At 45.8% G+C, this 22,330-nt stretch overlaps 1 protein-coding gene across 2 annotated transcripts in view; it reads right to left on the bottom strand.

Moving 5' to 3' along the window:
- wnt7bb (wingless-type MMTV integration site family, member 7Bb) overlaps nt 1–22,330 on the bottom strand; it is a 35,260-nt gene that overhangs the window by 3,756 nt on the left and 9,174 nt on the right. For both annotated transcript variants that reach the window (XM_019893422.1, XM_019893421.1), the window contains exons 2-3: nt 20,791–21,017; nt 120–391 (exon numbers count right to left, since the gene is read on the bottom strand). In XM_019893422.1, the coding sequence (XP_019748981.1) occupies nt 120–391; nt 20,791–21,017 (499 nt within the window). The remainder of the gene's footprint in view (nt 1–119; nt 392–20,790; nt 21,018–22,330) is intronic.

Genomic DNA, 22,330 nt, shown 5'->3' with positions numbered 1-22,330 from the left:
AAAGGGCGCCAAATGTCCATCATGGCGACACACACACACACACACACACACACACACACACACACACACACACACACACACACACACACACACTCCTTCCTGATTCAACTCGGGAATACCTTTCTCCCCGCCTCATTGTTGTGCAGGTTCATCAGGCGCCGTGGGGTCTTCTTAATCTCCCGGGCGTCGACGAACCGGCGGGAGAACTCGATGCCGTACTTGATGTCGGCCGAGCAGCCGCCCCACTTCCAGCCCTCCTCCTGATTGTAGTAGCCCTGCTTCTCCCGGTCGCAGCCGCACTGGCTCAGGTTGCCCTGGCTGCATGCCGCCGTGATGGCGTGGGCCACGCCCGCTGCCGTGATGGCGTAGGTGAACGCCGCTTCCCGGCTGCCTGCAAAATGGGGAAAGAAAGGGTTGGGAAGTCTGAGGATGTGGACGATGCAAAAAAAAAAAAAAAAGGCTTTTGACACCTTTGGACAATTTGACCGCAGGACCCTTTTCCTCCGCGAGTCACATCCAGAAAATCAAAAGACTCTAAGTGCCACTTTGTATGTCTTGGAGGGTGACCGAGAAATTGACGTAACGTCTTGTGGCGGCCGGAGCATATTCTTAGGCGCCCCATAGTGGCAGAAATGTGTACTCCAATCCTCCATCTGGTCATCACTGCTGACAGCTTGCCATTTGGCTGCTGTCAAACTGGAATTTCCCATTGCGGGCCTAATAAAGAGTGATTATTTTGTCGTGCACTCTGCACGTTGTCTCTATGGGGTGACTAAATGATTGCTGTCATTTCGGAACAAATAAGTCGAGGCTTACATCTTGGTCAGATAAGAAATGCCCTGCCCTGTTGCCTACTGCACCTATGTAGGAATGCGTTCCCATTTCTGACCACAAAGCATTCCGGGACCCGCTTTTGGGAGTGCAGTGTTGGAATTTTTGTGCGGTGAGAGCTGGTCTAGGTGCTGTCCAAAGTGCTGAATTCCTCAACGGTAGCACCTTGTGTGCAGCAACCCGAAGCGCAAACGACCGCCATGTTTGAGTCCGGCTGCCTCCTCCGACAACAAAGAAGGTGCTTTGGCATCTCCTTTGATTTGTTTTGAAGATTCTTGCATCCCTGCCAGCTTTTTGACCTTGTGAGTCAGCAACCGGACATTGGCGTGATCTCACAATGACATGTTGCCAAGCTTCAAGATGATGCAATGAGTGGGCCATCGGCGTGAGAGAAGCGACGAAAAGCCGATGGCAGACACCATGAAGTGTAGAAGCCTGGACAAAAATGGCCGATGGCACCATTTTTTCTTTTTGCACGTTTTGAGGTAATGACTGCATTCAAAGATTTTTTTGTAACTTTCAATTAGACTCTTGCAACTTTCAGCAGGCATTCTGGCCCACTCTTCATGTAAAAAACTGCTCCACTTGTCTCAGGTTTGAAGGGGCCTGTCTCCAGAAGGCATGTTTCAGCTCCTTTTACAAATGCTCAGGATTTACATCACTCCTGTGGCATGCGACCAAGCTTTCTGACGCTGGGCATCACATTTCTCTCCAGAATAACTTGAGAGTCTCGAGATTTCATTGTAGACCATACGGATTCAAGACACCTTGTGCCGGATGTAGCAAAGCAGCCCCAGAACATAACAGAGCCTCCTCCGTGTTTCGTAGTCAGCACACTGTTCTGTTCTTGGTATGTTTCATTTTTGGGTCTGAACATAGAACGGGTGTGACTTAACAAAGGTTCCCGTTTTGTCTTGTCTGTCTACAGGACATTCTCCCAGAAGCTGGGCTCAAATAACTATGGATGATGTTATCTGACACTGATGTACTTTATATGCGGTGTTCATCTTTACTTTCTTTGGAGGCTTTTCCAGGTTCTTTTTCTCGTTATTTCTGTTTTCCGTCTCATTAATTTAATATCAATTTTCCTTCTGCAGCCACTCCAAGAAATTTTGGAATAATATGTGCAACTGTGGTCACGGCATCATCGAGCTGCTTGGAGACGGCTCTATAGCCCTAACCTGGAACATACTTGTACGTTATTTGCTGTCTAATCTCCTGAGATTAACTCCCTCATTTGCTTCCTCTGGTTCATGTTAAGCGTGTGATACACACCATGTCACCAAACTGCACAGTGGCTACTTGTCACCCTTTAAATAGGCCGACCGACTGCGTACGGGTTTGAGGACAACTGTGATGCTAATTAGAGGACACACTTTGGTTGAACATTATTTTCAATTTTTTTCGAGGGTTACCGTTATTTTTGGCTAGGCCTGTTTCATAGAGAGAGAGAGAGAGAGAGAGAGAGAGAGAGAGAGAGAGAGAGAGAGAGAGAGAGAGAGAGAATACTAGATTACTACAAAACAAGACAAGGTGGAGTAGTGAACACAAAGGCTGAGGCTGAGATATCCCAGAGTCCTCAGCTACTCCCCTCATGGCCACAAAGGCCTCTTGTCTAAAAAGGCCTCTTCAAGTCAAAAACAGACCGAGGGCTATGACGGCACCAGCCTCCCTTCAATCATTCATTCACTCGAGCGGCTCAGAGCAGCAGAAACAATGCGGAGCGCAAAGCGTTTCTTTGGATGTATGTTGTGTAATACACTCACTTGCAAATATTTGGCTCTCCTAAGTTGGAGCCCATTTGCTCATCGAAGCCCATCAAGTCATGTCGGCTACCATGGCAACGCAGACTGGAGGAAGTTCACTTGCTCACTGCGCAGCTGTTTTCCATGTAATTTCCTTCTCATTCACCTCTTGTTGTATTCTCACAGGCATTTTTTTTTAAAACTGTCAAAAAGATATTTTCGCTACCCCCCCCCATACAAAAAATAAATCAGCCACCCCGTAGTTTCCTATCCTGTGGGATTAATAGCGAAGCCGCGGGCTTGCCCGGTTGGGGATTGACGCACAACCACTAGCCGCCACACTCGTCTCGTGGTGAGACGCGCCAGTCAACAGAGTCCATAGGACTCAATACATGTACAGTATTTCACATCAAAGACAAGACACTTTGAATAGTCGTATCCTGTGGCGTCCCACTCAGAACAACTCAACATATCAACATGCAGGCATTAATGTCTAAACCGCTGGCAAGTGAAAAATCTCCAAATTGGGCCCCAAGTGTCAAGATTTGGAGTGACCCGTACTATTTTCCTGCATTGACGGACGGTCCCATTGAGTCATCAAAGACCAAGTCCATCCGTAATTTAGGAGGCTACTTCCTCATTCACAAAAATGAAGGCGAGTACAACGATTGAATCTGGGGTCAGCAGACGGTTGGCAATCCACTTACTGATTTATGGAAAATGAGGTTGGATGTTCAATATAAATAACCATCTTAACTACCATTTTGACTCGAGGGTCGGGGGCGTGACATCATAACTCAAACTGATTTTCTTTGAAGTGAAAAAAAAATCATAAATTAGCTCGCAGGCTACTTCCTACTTAATAGTGGCTGATGTGAGACAGACAAGACGCTATACCGTTGCGGTCTGGGGGCAAAAGGGATTGTTTCCATCGTGATGCATACACGTTCTTCAAAAAAAAAAAAGAAGAAAAGCAGAACTCTGAATGTGTTTTTCTGTATTCGTGTTAATGAGTAGATGACTCTCTGGTTCAAAAAGAAGGATGGACCCTACCATGTGCATTCTGGGTGGAGGGGTAAGGGGGGGAGGGGGGTGATGACTCAATTCGTGATGACTCACAAAGAGTACCCTGGAGCACAGACCTCCGCCATGGTTGATCAGTCGTGAAAAGCGATGTGCGCTCATTTATATTTTAAAAGGCCATTTCCTGAATCAAAGGAAAATTGCATTCTTGATTCTTCCTGGTTCGATTGTGACTCAAAGTGTGAAAATTGCAACGCAACGTATTTGCCTTCTATGTATTCATTTTTTTGGGGGGGTTGACTTCCCCATATTTACATCCGTCCGTCTATTTTCAACACTGAATAGGGTTCCAGAGGGCTGTGGGAACCTATCCCAGCTGACTTTGGACGGAAAGCGGACGACACCCTGAAATGGTCGCCTGTCAGTCGCAGGGGACTTAAAGAGATAAAGAGACGAACAACCACTCACACCCGAATCCACGCTGATCACACGCTGCCCGCACACAGAATGCATCACGACACCATCAGCAACTTCGACAATTTTTTTTTTTTTTTTAAACTGGAATTTTTTTGTTGTTGTTTCATTGTGATAACATCGTGTGGGAGGGGTATTTCAAGGCTCTTTCCATTTTTAGTTTGATGCCATGATTTACATTTACATGATTTACATTACATTTACCATATGCAAATTTGGGGTGTTCGAATGTTGACACCATGTTTAAAAAGCGGGCTGCAATAAGTTTCAGTGTTTGGCACGTTTAATTTCACACGCAGAGGGTGTGCAGGGCCAGGCACTACACGGGATTATTTGTATACAGGCAAAGAAAAAAGTCATTTTTCAAAAATATGTCCCCCGAGACACCACTTGAAAACGGACGATTTGTCATTTGTCATTCCTGGGGTGCTGCCTCGTCCATCACGAAACAAATCGGAGTTGTTCCGCCCAAATCGATGCAGTTGTGGAAGACCTCAATCCCGAGTTCAGAATTTGCTGCATTCGCCGCCAAACACAAGGGTGGGGTGGTGAAAAATCCAACCGCAACACACTGTTTTGAAACGGCCTATCCCGCGCTGAAGTGCGTGCGAGTGTACTCGCCGTGCCCTTAGCGGAGGAAGGGCCTTCTTTTGGCGAGGAAGCCACCGCGGAGAAAAAGGCACCCGTCTCACTCTCAAGAGGCTGGCCCCAGTGTCCTGAAAGCCCTCCAGGAGGAACCACCCTGGGGTTGCCTCGCTTGCTGCCAATGGAAATTTGGAGTGACCAGAAAAACCTCAGTGAACTTGGAAACGAGCGAGAGGGAAGAATGGCGGAATATTAAAACAGATGTCTGATGGAGTGTAGAGGCAAGTGTCTGTTACGCAAAGCAAATAAGGGGGTGGGGGGGTGGGAGGGGTTGTGTTTGAAAGCAGTCTTAGCAAGGACAGGTGCTGGTCATGGGGTTGCAAAATTCTGGGAATTTACAAAGTTGGAAATTTCCATCGACCACGAGATGGCAATTTGTAAATTAAGAACAAAATAGGAAGGATGAAGAGTTTCAGCAAAACTATTATGTTGTTATTGTAATTGAACGTTATCCTCTGTAATCCTGCTTTTTACGCCTACTGAAAGCCACGTCTGTAGGCTCATTTTAGAATGCACATCTTTGGGGATCTCCCCGGGCCTGCGTGGGTTTTCTCCGTGTACGCCGGTCTCCTCCCACATTCCAAAAACATGCACGGCAGGTTAATGGACCAACAGCCACCTCGGGAACATTGACATAAGACGAGAAAATAGCTTGGATGATAACGTAGCGGCAGTTTTAATTCCAGCTCCGGGATTCCTGTGTGAAGTTTGCATGTTCTCAGTGTGCCAGCGTGAGTTTTCTCTGGGTACTCCGGTTTCCTCCCAAATTCCAAAAAATGTATGGCAGGCTGATTGTTCGTCTATGTGTGCCCTGCGATTGGCTGGCAAACAATTCAGGTTGTAGCCGCCTACTGCCCAAAGACAGCTGTGAGAGGCTCCAGCACCACAACTTCTGTGGGGGGAAGCGAATCAGAAAATGAATGAATGGATGGTTAAAAAAAGTGCCATGTATGTGCGCAAGGAAAGCGATCTATTTTGCCACCCAACAGTAGTCAAACATCAGGATGCCAGGATAAAACTCACATCCGAGTGTAAATGACTAACTCGGATGGGAGCCTCCATATGTGCTGACCACAGCACTTTGGACACCTGCCTGCCTATGCGGCGATGCCCGTGACGTCAGTGGCGGGGGGAGGAGAGGGGACGCAAAAAGATGTCGCGGCTCGCCACTGGAGCTCCAGTCTGGCTTTTTTGGACTAGGAGGCGGGCACGCCGCTGGGACAAATTTCTCATGACACGGCACGGCAAGATTTACGAGCGTCGACACTTGTGTCGGAGGGTGGAAGCGGCGGGGCCAGCTGACCTCAGTCGGCCTCGCTGTCCTCGCCGCCTGCAGGGCACAGTCAAGTCAGGGCTGCTGACAAAAGGGGGCACGGAAAGGCACAAAGAGCAAGAGGAATGAACTCCATGGTGCTGTTTTGCCAGCTGAAGCTAGCAGAGGTGGCAAAAATACTCACACCTTACACCTACAAATGTGGAGAGACTTGTGTCACAGAAGACTCTGTTCAGAGTAGACGCAGTGATTTCATTGAGGAAAAGCGTCCAGACTCTGAGATGCATTAAATTAAAAAAAAAAAAAAAAAAAAGGAAAATGTATGTTTTGCTGTCAAATGTATCAAGGATATCCCATTGAAATAACCACCAACATTGTTTATGTTACTTGCTTTTCATAAAGAAAAGGAGTCCGGTATTATATGAAAAATAATGACTCATAATAAAAGAGGTCATGACATCACAACGCAAGTTAGGCTTATTGAAGCTGTCGAATCTTTTCCAATATTCCTGGTAATTGAGCTGTTAAGTTCCACCGTAACATGGTTTCCAGTTGCCTTCACTCCTTGAATTCCCTCCTTCTCTGCCTCTGCTAGCCTAGCCTAGCTGCTAGCAGCTAGCGGACAGAGGTGGTAGCTGTTAGCCGCTCCTTTTGAGGTGAGTAGCACAACTTTGGTGAAAACAGCCACCCGTGGGCGACTGACCCGGGGAAACATCGCCTTATATCTGTTCAGTGACTCATTTGACGTGACGGGCTCCTGAGCGGAGCCCCCACGCGCAAGTACTCGTGCTGAAATGCTAGCTACACCACTACTGTACCTAGCAAAGAGTCTCTCAATTCAATTTTATGGCCTTGGATGATAGACAATAGACACAAACATCAGTCTCATGAACAGATTATAATTGTCCGCCAGTCAAGTACCACTTTATCAAAATACACTCACCCATTCCACATCCACGACTTCATTCCGTACCTCTGGGCAGTGTAATGAGTTGCCATATTGGAGCTGCAGAAAAAAAAATTCTGCCTTTCTAAAGATAATAAAGCTCAGTTTGACTTGAGTGGCGCAGTCGCAGGGCAGACATGTAACAAAATGTTCATTATTGCGGCTCTAGGCTGTGCTGAATTAACCTGCGGGGGTGTTCCTAATATTTTGCCCCTTTCCATCAAGTCGCCAAAACATCCCCATATCGAGCAAAAGGTGAAAAGGAAGGAAATGTTGCGAGGAAAAAGAAGGAGAAAAGCCAGTACGGTGGATGAAAATGGAGATTTGGTTAGACTGCAGCACTGTGCAAACACACACACACACACTAACACACACACTAACAGCAGAGCCCAACAGTGCTGCTGAATGGCCTCCCCGCCTGTTGATGAAGCCGTGAAGGGGAAAGCTTTTTAAAGGCCATCCCGGACATGCACTCACGACCTCAACACACACACACACACACACACACACACACACACACACACACACACACACACACACACACACACACAGCAATGAACTGGGAGTTGCGGCTCAGAAAGCACATGCAGAGCAAACAAATGGCGCTGCAGTGAACAAAGGGAAAAGTGTCACCTGCTGGCCGCCGGGCGTCTCTACACTTGAGCTGACAAAACATGAAGCATGATGGCCAACATCGGGCTAGAAAATGTCCCACGTCACGTTCAACAAGTATTGGGCCACCATTGGCTTTGTCGTTTGAATGATGCTTTTCACGGAGATTCGGGATCCAACTTTTGCCATCCTGCACACTTGGCACTTGATATGAAAGAACAGGGCAACGTATGGCCTAGCAAAGCCCGACACGATTCTAAAGTAAAAACTTGCTTGTAACACCCCCCGAAGTGGTCATGATATAGGGTGGCATGAGGCTGTAAACCATTCTTTGGCAAGAAAGAATGGTTCATCACACAATATATTGTCCTTAGCTTTGAATGTGAGTGTGAATAGTTATTTAACTAGATAGCATCTATTTTCATATTTCGCGCTTGGTGTTGCACCGAAGGCATTTTCTTTGACGCGCCCCAGGCGCACCTGACAATTTTGGGACAGAAAGTACACTACACTTTAGACCGGCGCATAGCGGGTCTAAGTTGTGGCGCATGTGGTATAAAGCGATTTGGGTGGTTTTGATCAAGCTGCAGGCAGACATATTCTGAGCTCCGGAGACATGTGTGGTGGATGTCGTCAAATATTATTTGAAAATATGACACTGAACTCTCATCTTTATTATAGATGATTTTTCAAAAAAAAGGAGCAGGCATGCTGTCTTGACACACGGACACAATAGATCAGGGGGGGAAGGCGGTCTTCCCAGTGCCCACTTCACAGGGGTGATCTGTGATCACCCTGCTCAACTTTAGATCATGCACACATGGAGATCTGCGTGCAGTTCCTCATTCACTTATTTTGCTTGCATAGACTCCAGCAAGTCCGTCCCTGCTTTGTCCGTGTCAAAAACTATACGCCACTCCAGCGCTGAGTTTAAAGGTTACCAGACCAGCCGCTTGGCAAGCCAGCTGTTTTCACTCCCACAACGGTGCAAACACCCCTAATTGCGCTCATAGAAGGCGCACAGGGCCCTATGGGTACGTAAATCGTGCGGTACTCGAGCTTCTCTTACTTTCAAAAACATACACGTTAAGATCGCTGAAGACTAAATTGGTGTGAAGACGTAATGATTTGCACGCCATGGCTTTGCGGAGTGTGAGGAAAATGACAACTACAATTTCAGTATGATAGCCCTGATTTAGAGTCTTTTTCCGAAAAGAGCAAATCTAACTCTTCAGAATAAAGTCCCTATTTTTCGACCAAGAAACTTCCCGCCTAAAAGCAGCCGACAATGTATTGGAAATGCCATTTTCAAAAATCAACATCGTCGACTTTAGTTTCCACATTTTACATTAGAATAAACAGTCCCGATGTGGCCGTGCCAGCGCTGACACTGTGTCTCCACGTCTGAGAGGCCTCGGTCGAAAAAAAAAAAGGGGGACGGCAGGAAAGTCGGAGGAAAACCCCTCGTTTCGATGCTCCGCTACTGTTTTCCGTTGCACGGACTCTGTACGGTTGCTATGAACGTATCGTACGCTCCCAGCAAATTACAGACAACGTTTGCGGTCCGTGAGGTTTGCAGCGTGAATTATTAGCTCAGCCTTGTTGCTGGTACAATAAAAATAATATTGTTTTACCAGAAACATCCGCCGTCCCACGTTGCGCTTGTGGCGACGTGACACGCTCATGGCCCGGCGACACACACCGCAGGCACCTACACGCTAGACTGGCGGAATAGCGCTGAAGCTAGAACAATTCTCCCCAACGCATCGGTGAGAAGTGAGCCGCCTCCCAGGCAGAGAAGATTGAGTTGGCAGTTAGCATCTGCTCAATTCCCCCCCGAGGTGCACGCGGAGCTGCCCGACTTGTTTAAACAGGCACAGAAAACTCCAATCCTTCGGTTTTTATCCGAGTAATGAGCCTGAAGCGCGGCCTCACCTATATGTCTACAAATGTGCCGGAGATATTCCAATAATTACAACCGCCCTGCAGAGATGACACTATAGAAGATGGAACATGCACCCTTCAGAATTTTGGAAGGATTTGTGAACCGCTACACTACCACTGACGTTTTTTTTTTTTTGGCGGGGGGGTAAACAGTGAAGACGATTTCAAGTCATGAATACTTTCACCACTCAGTCACATGGGTGATTGTCAATGGAGCACTGAAGCCAGCTGCACTAAAGTCCGCTTTGAGAACCACTGCGCTATCAATACCCTGTTTTGTGACATTGAAGAGTCACAGACGACACACGCTGGACGGTGTAATTGTCAATGAGGAAATGAGAGGGAACTGATCCCATATCGGCCACACTTGGTCTAAGTCTGTTATGTGAAGCACTATGCTACCATTGACCTGTTTTTAAAGTAAAGATTAAAGACTAACTTGCGTTGAGAATACTTTAGATACCTGGAATGTGCCATGAACTGTTCAGCAGTCAATCCCAACGGTGTAAGTAGCATTGAGGAAACGACAGCACGCCAGCTGCACTAAATTCCACGATGTGAATCACCACACTAGCAAATACATATTTTGTGAATACTGAAGGTGATTTTACACATCAGTGAATCTTACATGGACTCGGCAACAGTCAATCATTCATCCCATGCCAGAAGTATTTAAGTCTGATATGTGAACCACTAAACTACTGCGGCCTAATTTGTAAATATTGATGACAAAAATTTAGCATCGTCAACGAGTCTTAGATACCTGGACTACCTTTTGAACTGTGAACCGTTTCCGCAGTTTGTGAAAGGGGCAATCTATCCCATACCAGCAGTATTTAAGTCTACTATGTGAACCACCACACCGCTATAGTCCACTTTGTACATTTTTAAGATTCAGTCATCAATGAGACTCGGATAAGTGGACCGAACCCTTGGACTGTCTGCCCTTACCACATATCGTGAATGGGGCGATGCATGGGGAAACAACCCCATACCAACTTCATGAATCCTGCTACTTGAACCACTACACTACAAATGATTAATTTTGTAAACACGGAAGGTGACTTCAGCCTTGTGTGACGGGAAAATACGTGCGTATGGAGTGTTGAAGGAAGCTCGAGTACCTTTGACAAAAAAAAAAAACTGTCCCAACACGGATTCGAACCCAGATCCTTCCTGGTGTAAGGTAACTCAACTACCACCCTGCGCAAACCTACGTGGTCCAGTAGCCGTGTGATTGTTGGCACATCTAAATGTCCCGCGTGTAGAGAATACAGTGATTGTGCGGAACAAAGCGTGCTGCGAGATTACAGTTGATCCTCTCGCATCCTGCTTCCTTCAGCGTCTAGCGGCGCTGGCAGACACAGACGGACGCAGATCCCACCGATAACGCAGCGCCGCGGGGTACGGGACGGCGGGATGACGGGGGGGGGGTTGATGGGGGCGTTCCGCAGAGCAACCCCAAGGGGGCCGCGTCAGCAGACCGAGGAGCGAAACTCCTGACTCACCCGCGCACTTTGAGAACGAGCGAATGAATGAATGAATGAATGAATGAATGAACAACGACAGCAAACGTGTGGAGGCAGGGGAAGGCGAGGGATGTCCCCCGCCCGAGATACGGGCGCACGGCGCGCGATGCGGGAGATGACCTTTGGCCAGCCCACACAGCGGATAACAAAGAGGAGGCATCCCGCTCCGCTATCTGACGCGGTGAAAGGAAAGACTGCGCACACAAGCGTGGTGTTTTCTCTGGCCCGCACGCCGAGGACGGTCAGACAGGATCGCGGGCGACCACATGATGATGGGCTGAAAAACGGGCCTGCGTCCACCGCCGCCGCCGCCGCTCTTCCACCTCTGCACAATGCACGCATCATTACCACATGTTCAGCCGCACGCTATCAGACAACTGAGTCGACAACGGTTCTCACAGCGCGGCGCTGGAATACGAAGCCGACCCGTGAATCATGCATCATAAATGTGGCAAAGAGCGGCGCTTGGAAAAGGGCAGACAGAAGCTGAACAGCAAGTGGGGCCTTCCGTGCACTGCGTTGAAAATGTTGACCAGTTCTGATAAAACTGACGCTGTCCGTTCTTTTTTTTTAAATCCTGTTCGTATACTGAAAACGGTAGGAATGGCTCAGCAGACCAAACTTTAAGCTCCTCCCCTGACTTCTTCCCCCCCCCCCCCCAGACATAAACCCCATAGAAAACCTGCAGCGTGAGCTAACGATTAGCATGCAGAGGAGAGCACCGAGTACTTGTTTGGTACCTTGTTTTGAGTTATTGTTGTCTTCTTTCTTGTTGTCTACGTGGATTTGTAACGGTGGTGTACAAACGCAAGCCCCCGGGGCCAAATCCGGCCCACCGCGTCACTTTCTGCGGCCCGCAAAAGCAAATCACGTGTCAATTTTCATGATCCTTGCTAGATTCTATCCCAACATTTCAAATTGTCATTTAAACAACAATTTAAAATCAAATAAATAAGAATAATTACCCTTGATTCCTGATTTCAAAAGTCGTAATGCAACAACGTGTTGTGCAAATGTTATAATCAGTGAGAGGATGTCACATGTTTTTGGTTTCCCCGTCATAACGACCCTCTGGGGGAAACCAAAAATGAATTTCACACCCCTGTCTTCGAGTACTTATTATTTTATATTATCTCTTATGTGGCAGTTTATTATCGTCACTCCCGTTATTGTCTTGAGTATTCTTTTTACCACATCCAAAGATGTACAAATGAAGAAAACAAGGAGACACGCTGGAATTGAAATAAATCCGAGACTTCCCACTCTCCCTTTTGAGACTGCAAAACCGCTGTTCGCTGCTCCATGTCAGTTTTGCTTGCCTGTTATTGATTTTTAAATGATCGTTATTCTTGTGATTTTTAATAGTCTTCCCCCCCTGGATGTTCAAATAAAAATTCATTCTTCATTGACACTCATCATCCAAGTGTTCTTCAAGATCCCGATTTTGGTACGTTCCTCACATGCTGTCGGTAGACTTTCCGGCTGTCCCAATACTTTTGTCCCTGCGGTGCACACATCGAACAGACTCCCACGACAACGTCGACTTCAATTCCATCTCCCCGGTGTGTGTTTTCAACAGTGTCAAGCCGTCTAACTCAACACTTCAACTCTCATTTCCTTTTTCCTTTGTCAGGCCGAGGAAATAAAGCATGAACGGAACATAGCCGTCATCGAAAAAATACATTTCACGTCCCGTTGCCAGTTCATTATTAGCTTTTGCTCGGACCGCACTTGTCATACATGCGAGGGTATGATTTCAACACAAACGGCCATGAGGCGATTCCGAGAAGAGGGCGGGCGCTCCCATAATGCGTTTAAAATGTGCGAGAGCATTGTGTCGCGGCTGGCGACCACAACTCGCAATTAATGGCTACTCCCAAAACAATAGTACGGCAATTACCGGGGGGATCGTAATTGCATGCCTTTCATTCAGCGTGACGAGGGAATTTTTTTCTTTTTTTTTTTTTCTTTCATTCACTGCATGTCAGCACTCGGGCCTTATTCCCGACATAAGAGGCCGAGGCAAATAACAAGCTAGTACGTTAGTTAGCAGGCTCACTTTTGCACTGATGGTCCTCCTCCTGTCTCAGTCTATCTGCGCTGACCTTTCCCCTCCACTGCAGCCCCCCCCGCCCCCCACCTCAGTCTCCAGGAGCTCTTTCCACACAAGTGCTTTTCAATGAAGGCGCTGACGTAAACATCCTTTATCTGACTGGACGCACTTTTTTTTTTTTTTTTCGGGGCCCTTGGCAGGTGGATTCGCCCACTGGCTTGCGGAGGTGGATGAAAGACAAGGGGGCTGCCGGGGAGTCGCTAGTTGCTACAATCGTGGGAGGATGGGGAAAATACAGACATGAACACGCCCGTTATTGTCCGGCCATTCTCCCGTTTGGGCGCCTACATTCCACGACCGTTGTATTTGTTTTGGCTCATGATTCTAATGCTAAATTTACAGGCAAATATGCCTGTAAAGTCGCACGAAACTTCATGCATGGCTGCATGCTTGACCTCGGTTGAGACGAGCATCAGGTGGATGGTTTCCGTTTTTACATTTTACAGCGATGATCTTCTTTTTGGACACCTAGGAGGTCAACGAGCGTCCCAGCAATGGATTGTGCTGCATTTTAGAGGATCCACTGCAGCATGTTGAGCTGCAGAATAGATTTGAAATTTCTGCGACTGGTCGATAAATTACGGAATGGTTTGTGTCTTGAATACGTGAAAGAAATGCTGATGGAACACAAACACAGTCGGGCTCTGAGATCTGCCTCCTCGGGTCAGTTAGTGGAGCCCAGAGTTCAAAGTAAACACAGTGAAGCAGCATTTCGTTGTGATGCTGCACACAAATGGGATAAGCTGCCAGCAGAACTAGAGGTAAACCCCATTTGTAAATGCTTTTCAATCCACATTTTTTGACCACGACACCATTGTTTAAGGTCCTCTAAAGAATTTTAAATCATTTTATTTCCCTTTTAGTCATTTTAGAAACCTACTATTATTTCTTCACTTTTCAATGGTTTTTAACGTTTTCTTTTAACGCGTCTAAATGGTGTCAATGTACGTTCCGATACTTTTTATAAGATACTTTTTTTTTGTCTCTCCCTATCAATAAACATATTTCTAATTCTTTTGTGGATTTCAAGATCATGTGAACCCACAAAACACCAAACAGCCATCCCTCAGCAAAGCGAGCTAACCTGCGCAAGTGCAACGGCAGCCATTGCTTTCTTCGCTGACAGCAACATCAAACTCGTGTAATAGCTCACCGCCGGCACAACAACACAAAACCCTTTCAAGCTGGGCGAAGCCCGAGTGAGGCCGGTGACAAACTGGCTGGAAAGTCAAAGAACAGGGTAACCGGAGCGCTGCGTTTTTATGACGCCGGTCTTTGATGCGGAGTGTAGCCGCTGAAAGGTGTCCATTTTCAAGCTCCAGTCCCCGACATCAAGTGCGCTGCTGTTTGAAAGAGTGCAAATAGGTCAAAAAGGGTCCTTTTAAGATCCGTTTTAAAGGGCCACAACTTGAGTGCCAAACCGCTCGACTGTTGAATAAATGCAACAGGAGTGCTTTTTGAACAACGGGTGAGGCCAAATACTGCCCACCCGCCGCTTTGACAAAACAAATACCGCGTGGAGCGCAGTCAGATGACTTTTGTGTAGTACGGCGATTCAGACAATATTTCCCGCGAGGCTCCGCCCGCCGTGAGAGATGATCAGGGGTGCCGCAGGAAATGATCCGGTTCCACTTTATCAATGAGAAAATTAATTGACGGTGCTGTGCCTGTGATATGACAAATATTTCACCAAACGAGCCCTCGTTCGGCTGAATTTTTTTTTTCGGGGCGGGGGTTTGTTTGTTTTTCGCTTTGACTTGCGACACAAACTCTGTATGATGATTCACCCCAAGCAGTATTTTTGGCAAATACTGAGCAATTCTTCAAAAAAAGAGACTTTGGGCATTTTGGATTTTTTTTTGGGCCACTCTCAAACAACTAAATATAAAACCATGAGAATTACAATTTGTGTATTTAAAGCAACAAGGTAGCTTAGTCTTTCAGCCTACTAATGTAATGCTGAGACCAATTAGCGTGTCTGTTGGGGTACCATAAACCTCCAAATATCTAACAATAATAAGTCATGTATTCTTTATCCTCTGCGAAGAGAACATGACTTTCGCCACAGCAAAGGCAATCACATGGTTTGTGTGGCACAGTTTTTAATCTGCATGCCCTTCCCTGACGCCGAATCACAATTCCACAAGACTGAAAATTAGGTGTGTGTCAGTCTAGAGCCCTGCCAGTGTACCATTGCAATAATTTGAAACCGTCATAATGTTGACATTTAACAGCAAGGCAAATCCGCTCAAGGTCATTCTAGCACCCTGCAACTTGTTTTTAGGTGACTCAAAATACAAAAAACATTTTCATGACAAATGCACAACGCCAATATGGCACCTCCGGGCTCAAGATGAGAAGCTAAACTGACCGCCATAGAGGAAACAAGAGACGCGCCCGAGCTGGAGGTTTCAAGTCTCCCTACCGCTTGAAGCTGTCGTCGTGCACCGTGTCACTTGCAGTGCAACAAAGGAGCCCAAAATGTTGGCAAAATCCACGCAAGCGTTTGGACACTAAAACCTGGGCGACAAAAGGCTTGCTCAGTCTCTGAGAGTCAATCGCCTGCGTTGAATATACGGCAGAACATCAACACCGATCGGGTTCCCGAACGCTAATAACGTGAGCGCCATCAGAGCGCAAACCGGCGGTGATATTCAGCTCCTCACTCGCCGTTCCCAAACTAAGACGGGATCACGTTGCGGGGGGAAAGGTTTAGTGTTCATCATTGGAGGGATTTGAGTTTATAACTTAAATGGGAGCGGAACAGCTTTTCCCTTGCATTTAATTATGATGATGATGATGATGATGATGGTTTTGGGATGGAATTGGAACATTTTTTTTTTTGTGTGTGTATTCCATGATTTCATATGCACTGCTAAAGAATTCCATAACATAGTCCACTTGGCCAATTTGAAGTAACACGACAAATACTGGAAAAATAGCACAGGCAAAGATGTTGATGGCAGGTGTTTAAAGTGGGCGAGTTTTTATATATTTTTTTTTGGTTGGGTTTTTTTTTTTTTTCCGCGGCGTCTAGAACTGACAAGGGAATTCTTCGCTCCCGTCTGTGGTCTCCCATGGCGACCGACCGAGCGGGTAGCTGAAAAAAGGACTGCCAAAAGTGAATGCGCAGCCTTCCTGTCTACTGCACCGGAGAGCTTCATCTCTCGTTGGATGAGACCAAAATACCTCATCAACAACTCTAAACACACATATATACACCCGTCAAGTCATGTCACATCATTCAGCACCATTGGGGATTCTTCATTGACTCAAGGCTCATTGATGCAACCGGCGCCTCGGAAAATAAGGCTGAAAATGGCACCGTACTGGTACGTCCATGCATCCAATGACAACAACAAATGCCTTAAACACCTTAAATATATTTGAGCACAGAAGAAAAAAAAATTTGAAAACATAACAGAATACAGTATGTAGTGTAGTATCTGTGTCTCTACAAGGCTGGTGAGACGGTGTGGGAGTTCGCCGAGTTTGTGTGTGAGTTTCTAAGCGTGATCTGTGGCCCACAACAGCTCCTTCACACGGCGTCCAATAAATGGCTGAAAAGTACATCAGCAACTATGGCATTGCAATGAGTAAATATTGCCGAAAAATGATTGCTTAAAAATATGTGCGCTATAGCTAAAGATATGGAGGGAGAATGATGAACCGTGCATTGCAGTACCTGTTCATATTTTTCTGATTAGCAAAATCGGAGGCAGCAGAGCACTCAGCGATAGCCTACCAGGCCGTAACATACCTATAGTGAGTTCTTCTTCATTGCGCTCTACTATGTTGCACATACAGAAACTTTACGGTCAGCACAATATTTTGGGACCAAACGGGCTGTTTTCATTTAAGGGTGTACTCGCTTTTGTTGCCTCCTAACCGTGCCAACCTGACATTTTTTTCAAAAACATGAGCACACATATTAGCCTACCAATCAGCGGGCTCCCCCGAAAACGATCGACAGCAAAGTGCAAGTGGACTTCGCAACCCAATGCAAACTAGCAGGAAGACAAAACTCATTTTAAACCCTACTTAGCTGCTTTCTCCTAGCAACACGAAAGCTACTACTACTCTACTGTACTTCAGAAGCCTACAAAGTAGAAAAAAAATAGCCGGTCTGGTTTGCTAGGTTGACCCAGGAAGTGAATGACAGGAAGCAGGAAGCGAAAATAGGTAAAGGAGCGAGAGGTGTCACACCTGTGGTGGGTAAAAAAAAAAAAAAATAGATCTCCAAAAGATGACTTGGAGGCAAGAAAAACCAGAAGCATGAAAAGTGGGAAATAATAAGATTCATATGATGGATATTTAATTGACTCAAGACGCTCTTCTAGGAAGCACCTTTGATGTCATTGTTCTTTCCTTGGACACGCTGCTGGTTCTGTTTGGGTGGATTTGAAGCAACAAAACCAGCTAAGTGATCACACGCACACGCAAACAAACACAGCCACAACTTTGAGCTACTTATTTTTTCTGGTCGGCGGCCATTTTGACTCACCCTCGCATCCTTCTGTACAAACAACCCGTTGACCTCAACTTTACGACTCTCAACCAATCCAACATAGACTTTACTCCGCAACTACTTAAACTGTAATCTTCTTGTACAATCAGCCATGTTGAGTGACTCTTGAAGTATTGTGTTGATATAAAATTGCAGTGTGCTGTTTTTGTTTTAATATGCTGAGCCTTCTTTTGTACTCTGAAAGGAAGCTACCGGAATATACAGGGTGTCCTTTTTTTTTCATTTTGTGTCTCATTCGGAGTGACCTGAGGCCATTAACATTTGACAGGTTCGGTTTTACAAAATTTTACCATTTTTCTAGAGTGGTGACTATTTTTTTCTGTTCCCGAGGGCTGTTTAGTGCCAGTTTGAGAAGCTTTGCAAAACAGGATCGATTCATGACAAACCACGCAAATCTTCTCGTGCAAGCGTAGGCGCAAAGACAGGGAAAGTCTATCCGGACGGCTGCACCAGTACTCAAAAATCTACAAAATCTTGATTCGGTGACTGCGTTGGAGAATGATGAAAGTTTACTTGAACCGTAATCTAAACGTGAATGAATGGGAATTTACAAGCATGAACTAAAAAGTGAAGGTTATTTTTTATCCTGGAATTAAAATTATTATTTTTTTGACATCGAATCTAATTCCAGGTATTAAAAAAAAAAAAAAAAGTACATTTCTTGCAAAAACCAAGTGCAAGTTTTGAGTTACAAGAATCACATCACCTTTTTACAGAAGTGACCTTTAATAATCCCACAAAGTACCAAGAACTAAACACAACAGTGGAGCTTTCGGGTGAAACCACGGCCTCACTTACGAATCACAAATATCAATCAACACAGACGCAGCAGAAGCATCAGAAGGATAGAAAGCAGCCCGAACGTTTTTGCTCAAATCAACATGCACTGATGGAAATGATGAGAATTTGGGAGTCGTGTCGAACACTTGCAGGAGCGCTACCGAAACAAAAAGCAGCACATTCACAACAAAGGCAAAGTGATTTGAAACAGAACCACTGGCCTTAATGCGCAACCCGGCCGCAACATAACGGCCACAAAGTGACATGACAGAAACTGTAAAACAAAAACAATGCACACAAGCGTGTTTTTGTGTTTTTTTTTTCATAAACGTCTGCTTCACATCATTTTTTTTTTTTCTGCACTCGTGAAGAAGCATAGCAACCACGCAATTAAAAACAGATGTGTCCGACTCGTTGGCTTCGAATGCCACCATTAGCTGTCCTCTGTGCCGCAATATCATTTTTCAAATGTAGATTTTCGGCGGGCTTTGCCACGCCGTTGTAGCGAGGCGAAATGCAGCATTTGCTGCTTTGGAGTTTTGGACCGTGTGGTGTGTGTGTGTGTGTATGCAGCTTGGGTTTGACCTCTGAAGAGCCACATTTTCATACACCGCAGAAGGGACTGGTAACACCAGTTTCATGCGCTTTAAAGCGAGACAATAGGATGGCTCCAGACAAGATGGAAAATCTGAACTTTCAATCGTATCACCAGAGGATCGCAAGCACTGATCTCAAAGCTAATGTGGTCATACGATTGTCCAGTCCAAACTTGACATACACCTGTTTTGTGAGACAAACACAAATGTGTCGCGAAAAACAAAACACTTGAAACGTCAATGTAGGTCCTTTGTTGGTCCATCGGTATGTTTGCAGAACACTTGGCGGATGGTGATGACACTTGCACCATGGCAAAAATTCGAATCGTCTGTCGTCATGTTATGGTCGCAGACTACTTTCCGGTTCCGATGTCTCCCTCCTCCAACGCACCGGCATCAAACGATCAGGATCGTTATCTGGCTTCTCGGCGCTTGCTGATGAGCGGCTCGTTTGAATCGGGTGTGTTGGAGGAGGGCGACATCTAAAACACGCTGGGCGGGGGCCCTCGTGGAGCGGAGTTGTACCCCCCTGAGCGAAGACATTCGGAATAGACAGACGGGACTTCCATTTGCAGTCAAGGTTGAGGAAATGTTAGCATTGAGATTTAAATGCGTGTCTGTCGAGATAACCCGAAGCAAAAATATTGTGGCCAAATCTGCACGCTAACCTTCTTAGTCGGTCGCAAACGTTCATTTCAAGGCAGCGCTCGTAAATGCGATATCGTACTTCAGTATTGCCTTCTCTCGCAGCTATACCCCATGAGCACAATTTTAACTATCCACCATATTTGTGTTTGCCTGTCCATTTTGAGGGAGGTTACTTCCTGGTTCCGAATTTGAACAGAGATAGCATAGCTCGGACACGGGACTCTACCATTTACATACCATAGTTGATAGTACATACCATAATTGTAGCTGTCATTCCATTTTTAGGGGCTTAGGCTACTTCCTGGTGTCTGTAGAATGATGTAAGACAATTCGAACAGAAGGACAGGACACTACCATTTTACATTTCGGGTGAAGGGGAAATGGTTCCATCATGATTCATATGACGAAGGCGGGAAGGCATTCCTTTTAATGACGTAGAGGCATATTTGTCTACAATATTTATTTTGTTTAGGCAGCTTTCTGGTTCATGGAGAATACACCGGAACTGTTGGACTCTACCATTTACATTCTTGGATAATGGGAACACGTTCATGATGACTGAAACGGCAATGTGATTGATGTCATGGAAGTGGGAAAAAAAAACATGCGTATTTGTCCAACCAATTTGAGTCAGGCTACTTGCTGGATTTACTGTAGAATGATGTCGGGCAGCCTGAATAGACAGACGGGACCGTACCATAAAACAACGTCGGACGTTTCACACTGACAGACTCTACAATTCACATTCTGGGGGATGGGAAACGCTTCCATTGAGACTCAAACGACAACAAGAGAAAATGTTATCCATCAAAAGTAGAAAACCGACCCCATATTTGTCTGTCTATGTACTTTCCTACAAAGTTCCAACTAAGAGCGATTCAGATTCAGCATATGAACGCTAACCAGCTAGCTAGCTAGCTAGCTAGAATAGACAGAATAGTTTCCAGACTTGACTCTTCTAGCTAGAAGAGACAGAATAGTTTCCAGACTTGACAGAAGACACTCAAATTGCAAACAATGCCGTATCATTGAGCAAAGCACGGAAGAGAAGCCTCATAAAAACAAAAACATTCGCCGCCGTTTGCAAAAGAAGCCAGACTCACCTACACGCAGCTCCTGACCGAAGACCGTCCTCTCCCCCAGCGCCGAACAGTTCCAGCGTCCGTAGCGGAACTGATATTGACACTCATTGATGCCCATCTGGGCGCCCTCGCCCACAACAATGATGGCGTCCGGGCGGCTCTGGCAGATCGCCCGCTGACGAGGTGCCAGCCCGGGAATCTTGTTGCAGATGATGTTGGCGCCCAGAGCCACCACGGAGGACAGGGCCCTGCCAAAAGGGAGAGACAGAGAGAAAAAAAATGTCAGAAGAGGGAATATTGTACATGCGTGCACGCACACTGTGACTGAAACTGTTCGAATTTCCTTCCAAAAGAAGGCTCTCGTGTGAGGCTCTCCACAGTATGATTCATTTCAACCACTGATTGATGCACCTTCCATAGTGAAGTGAAAGCCTTTAATCCAGGCCAGCTACACGTTTGCTTTATTGCCTGTTGCATATCCTAATAATAAATTAAAGCAGTGGCCCGCAAATGTTCTGAGAAAGAGTTTTGAAAGATATTAGCAAACCGCTTAGCACGCTAATAATAAATTAAAGCAGTGGCCCGCAAATGTTCAAATGCAAACCGCTTAGCACATGTTGGACTTCAGTACACCGGTTTGGTTTTCGAAGTTTCATGAACACGAGAAGGCCCCTCATCCTCATTCCGTTTCGGTTTTTTTTTTTTAATGTGGCACTTGGTGTGAAAAAGGTTCGGATAAACTTGCTTCAGCAGTTGAGTGTTTCCTTCGATATGGACATTTTCATGACAAATCTATTTGAACTTGGACACTCATCATCATACAAATAGGCATTGGAGCTCATGAACAAAAAGCTTCTCTGTCGATCATATTCTGGCTGGATTTACGCTGCCTTCTATCTAGTTTGAATCGGAGTCGAGTAGTATATTTAAAAAAAAAACAAAAAACAAAAAGTTAAAATTGTCAGAGGCTATATTCACCATTGCAGCCCAATTCAGTTTTTTTTTTTTGTTTGTTTTAGGCGACATGTATCTGATTTTTTTTTCATGCAGTGTGAACAGTTACAATTTCCATATTTTCAAATCCAACCCGGGCTTCTTCCTTACGTGGATATAAATCGCATATGTATGTGACACGTCCGCAGTATGGACGCTCATCCGTATCCATCCAACCTATACGTTGCCAAAAGCCACATATGCACCCCAATATGCGGGGGTGGAAGACGACTGACAACCCTGAATCTGCACTGGTGCGCTCTTTATATTTGACTTGAATTACTGTAAAATCCCACTTGAAACGCAAAGCCGAAAGTTGACACATGTGGCGATAGTCGTCATTCAGCCACGCAGACGCTTCGTTTATGACACGCGGCAATGACGTGACATCATCATTAGGAAGACGTGAAAGACGTGAAAAGAGATTGAGGATCGTTGTCTCATATCCTCAAAATATTTCAACCTCCTCCCCTCCCGCCCCGCTACTACGGTGACATGAGATGACAAAAAGATGAGCACCATATTGACTTGCCATGTGACGTCTTTTTTTTTTTTTTTTTTTTTTGTT

This window comes from Hippocampus comes, unplaced genomic scaffold (genome assembly GCF_001891065.2).
Source record: "Hippocampus comes isolate QL1 unplaced genomic scaffold, H_comes_QL1_v1.1 scaffold62, whole genome shotgun sequence".
NCBI classification, from domain to species: Eukaryota; Metazoa; Chordata; class Actinopteri; order Syngnathiformes; family Syngnathidae; genus Hippocampus; species Hippocampus comes.
Note: the sequence above shows the minus strand (reverse complement) of the source record. Positions and strands in the feature narration are given on the sequence as shown.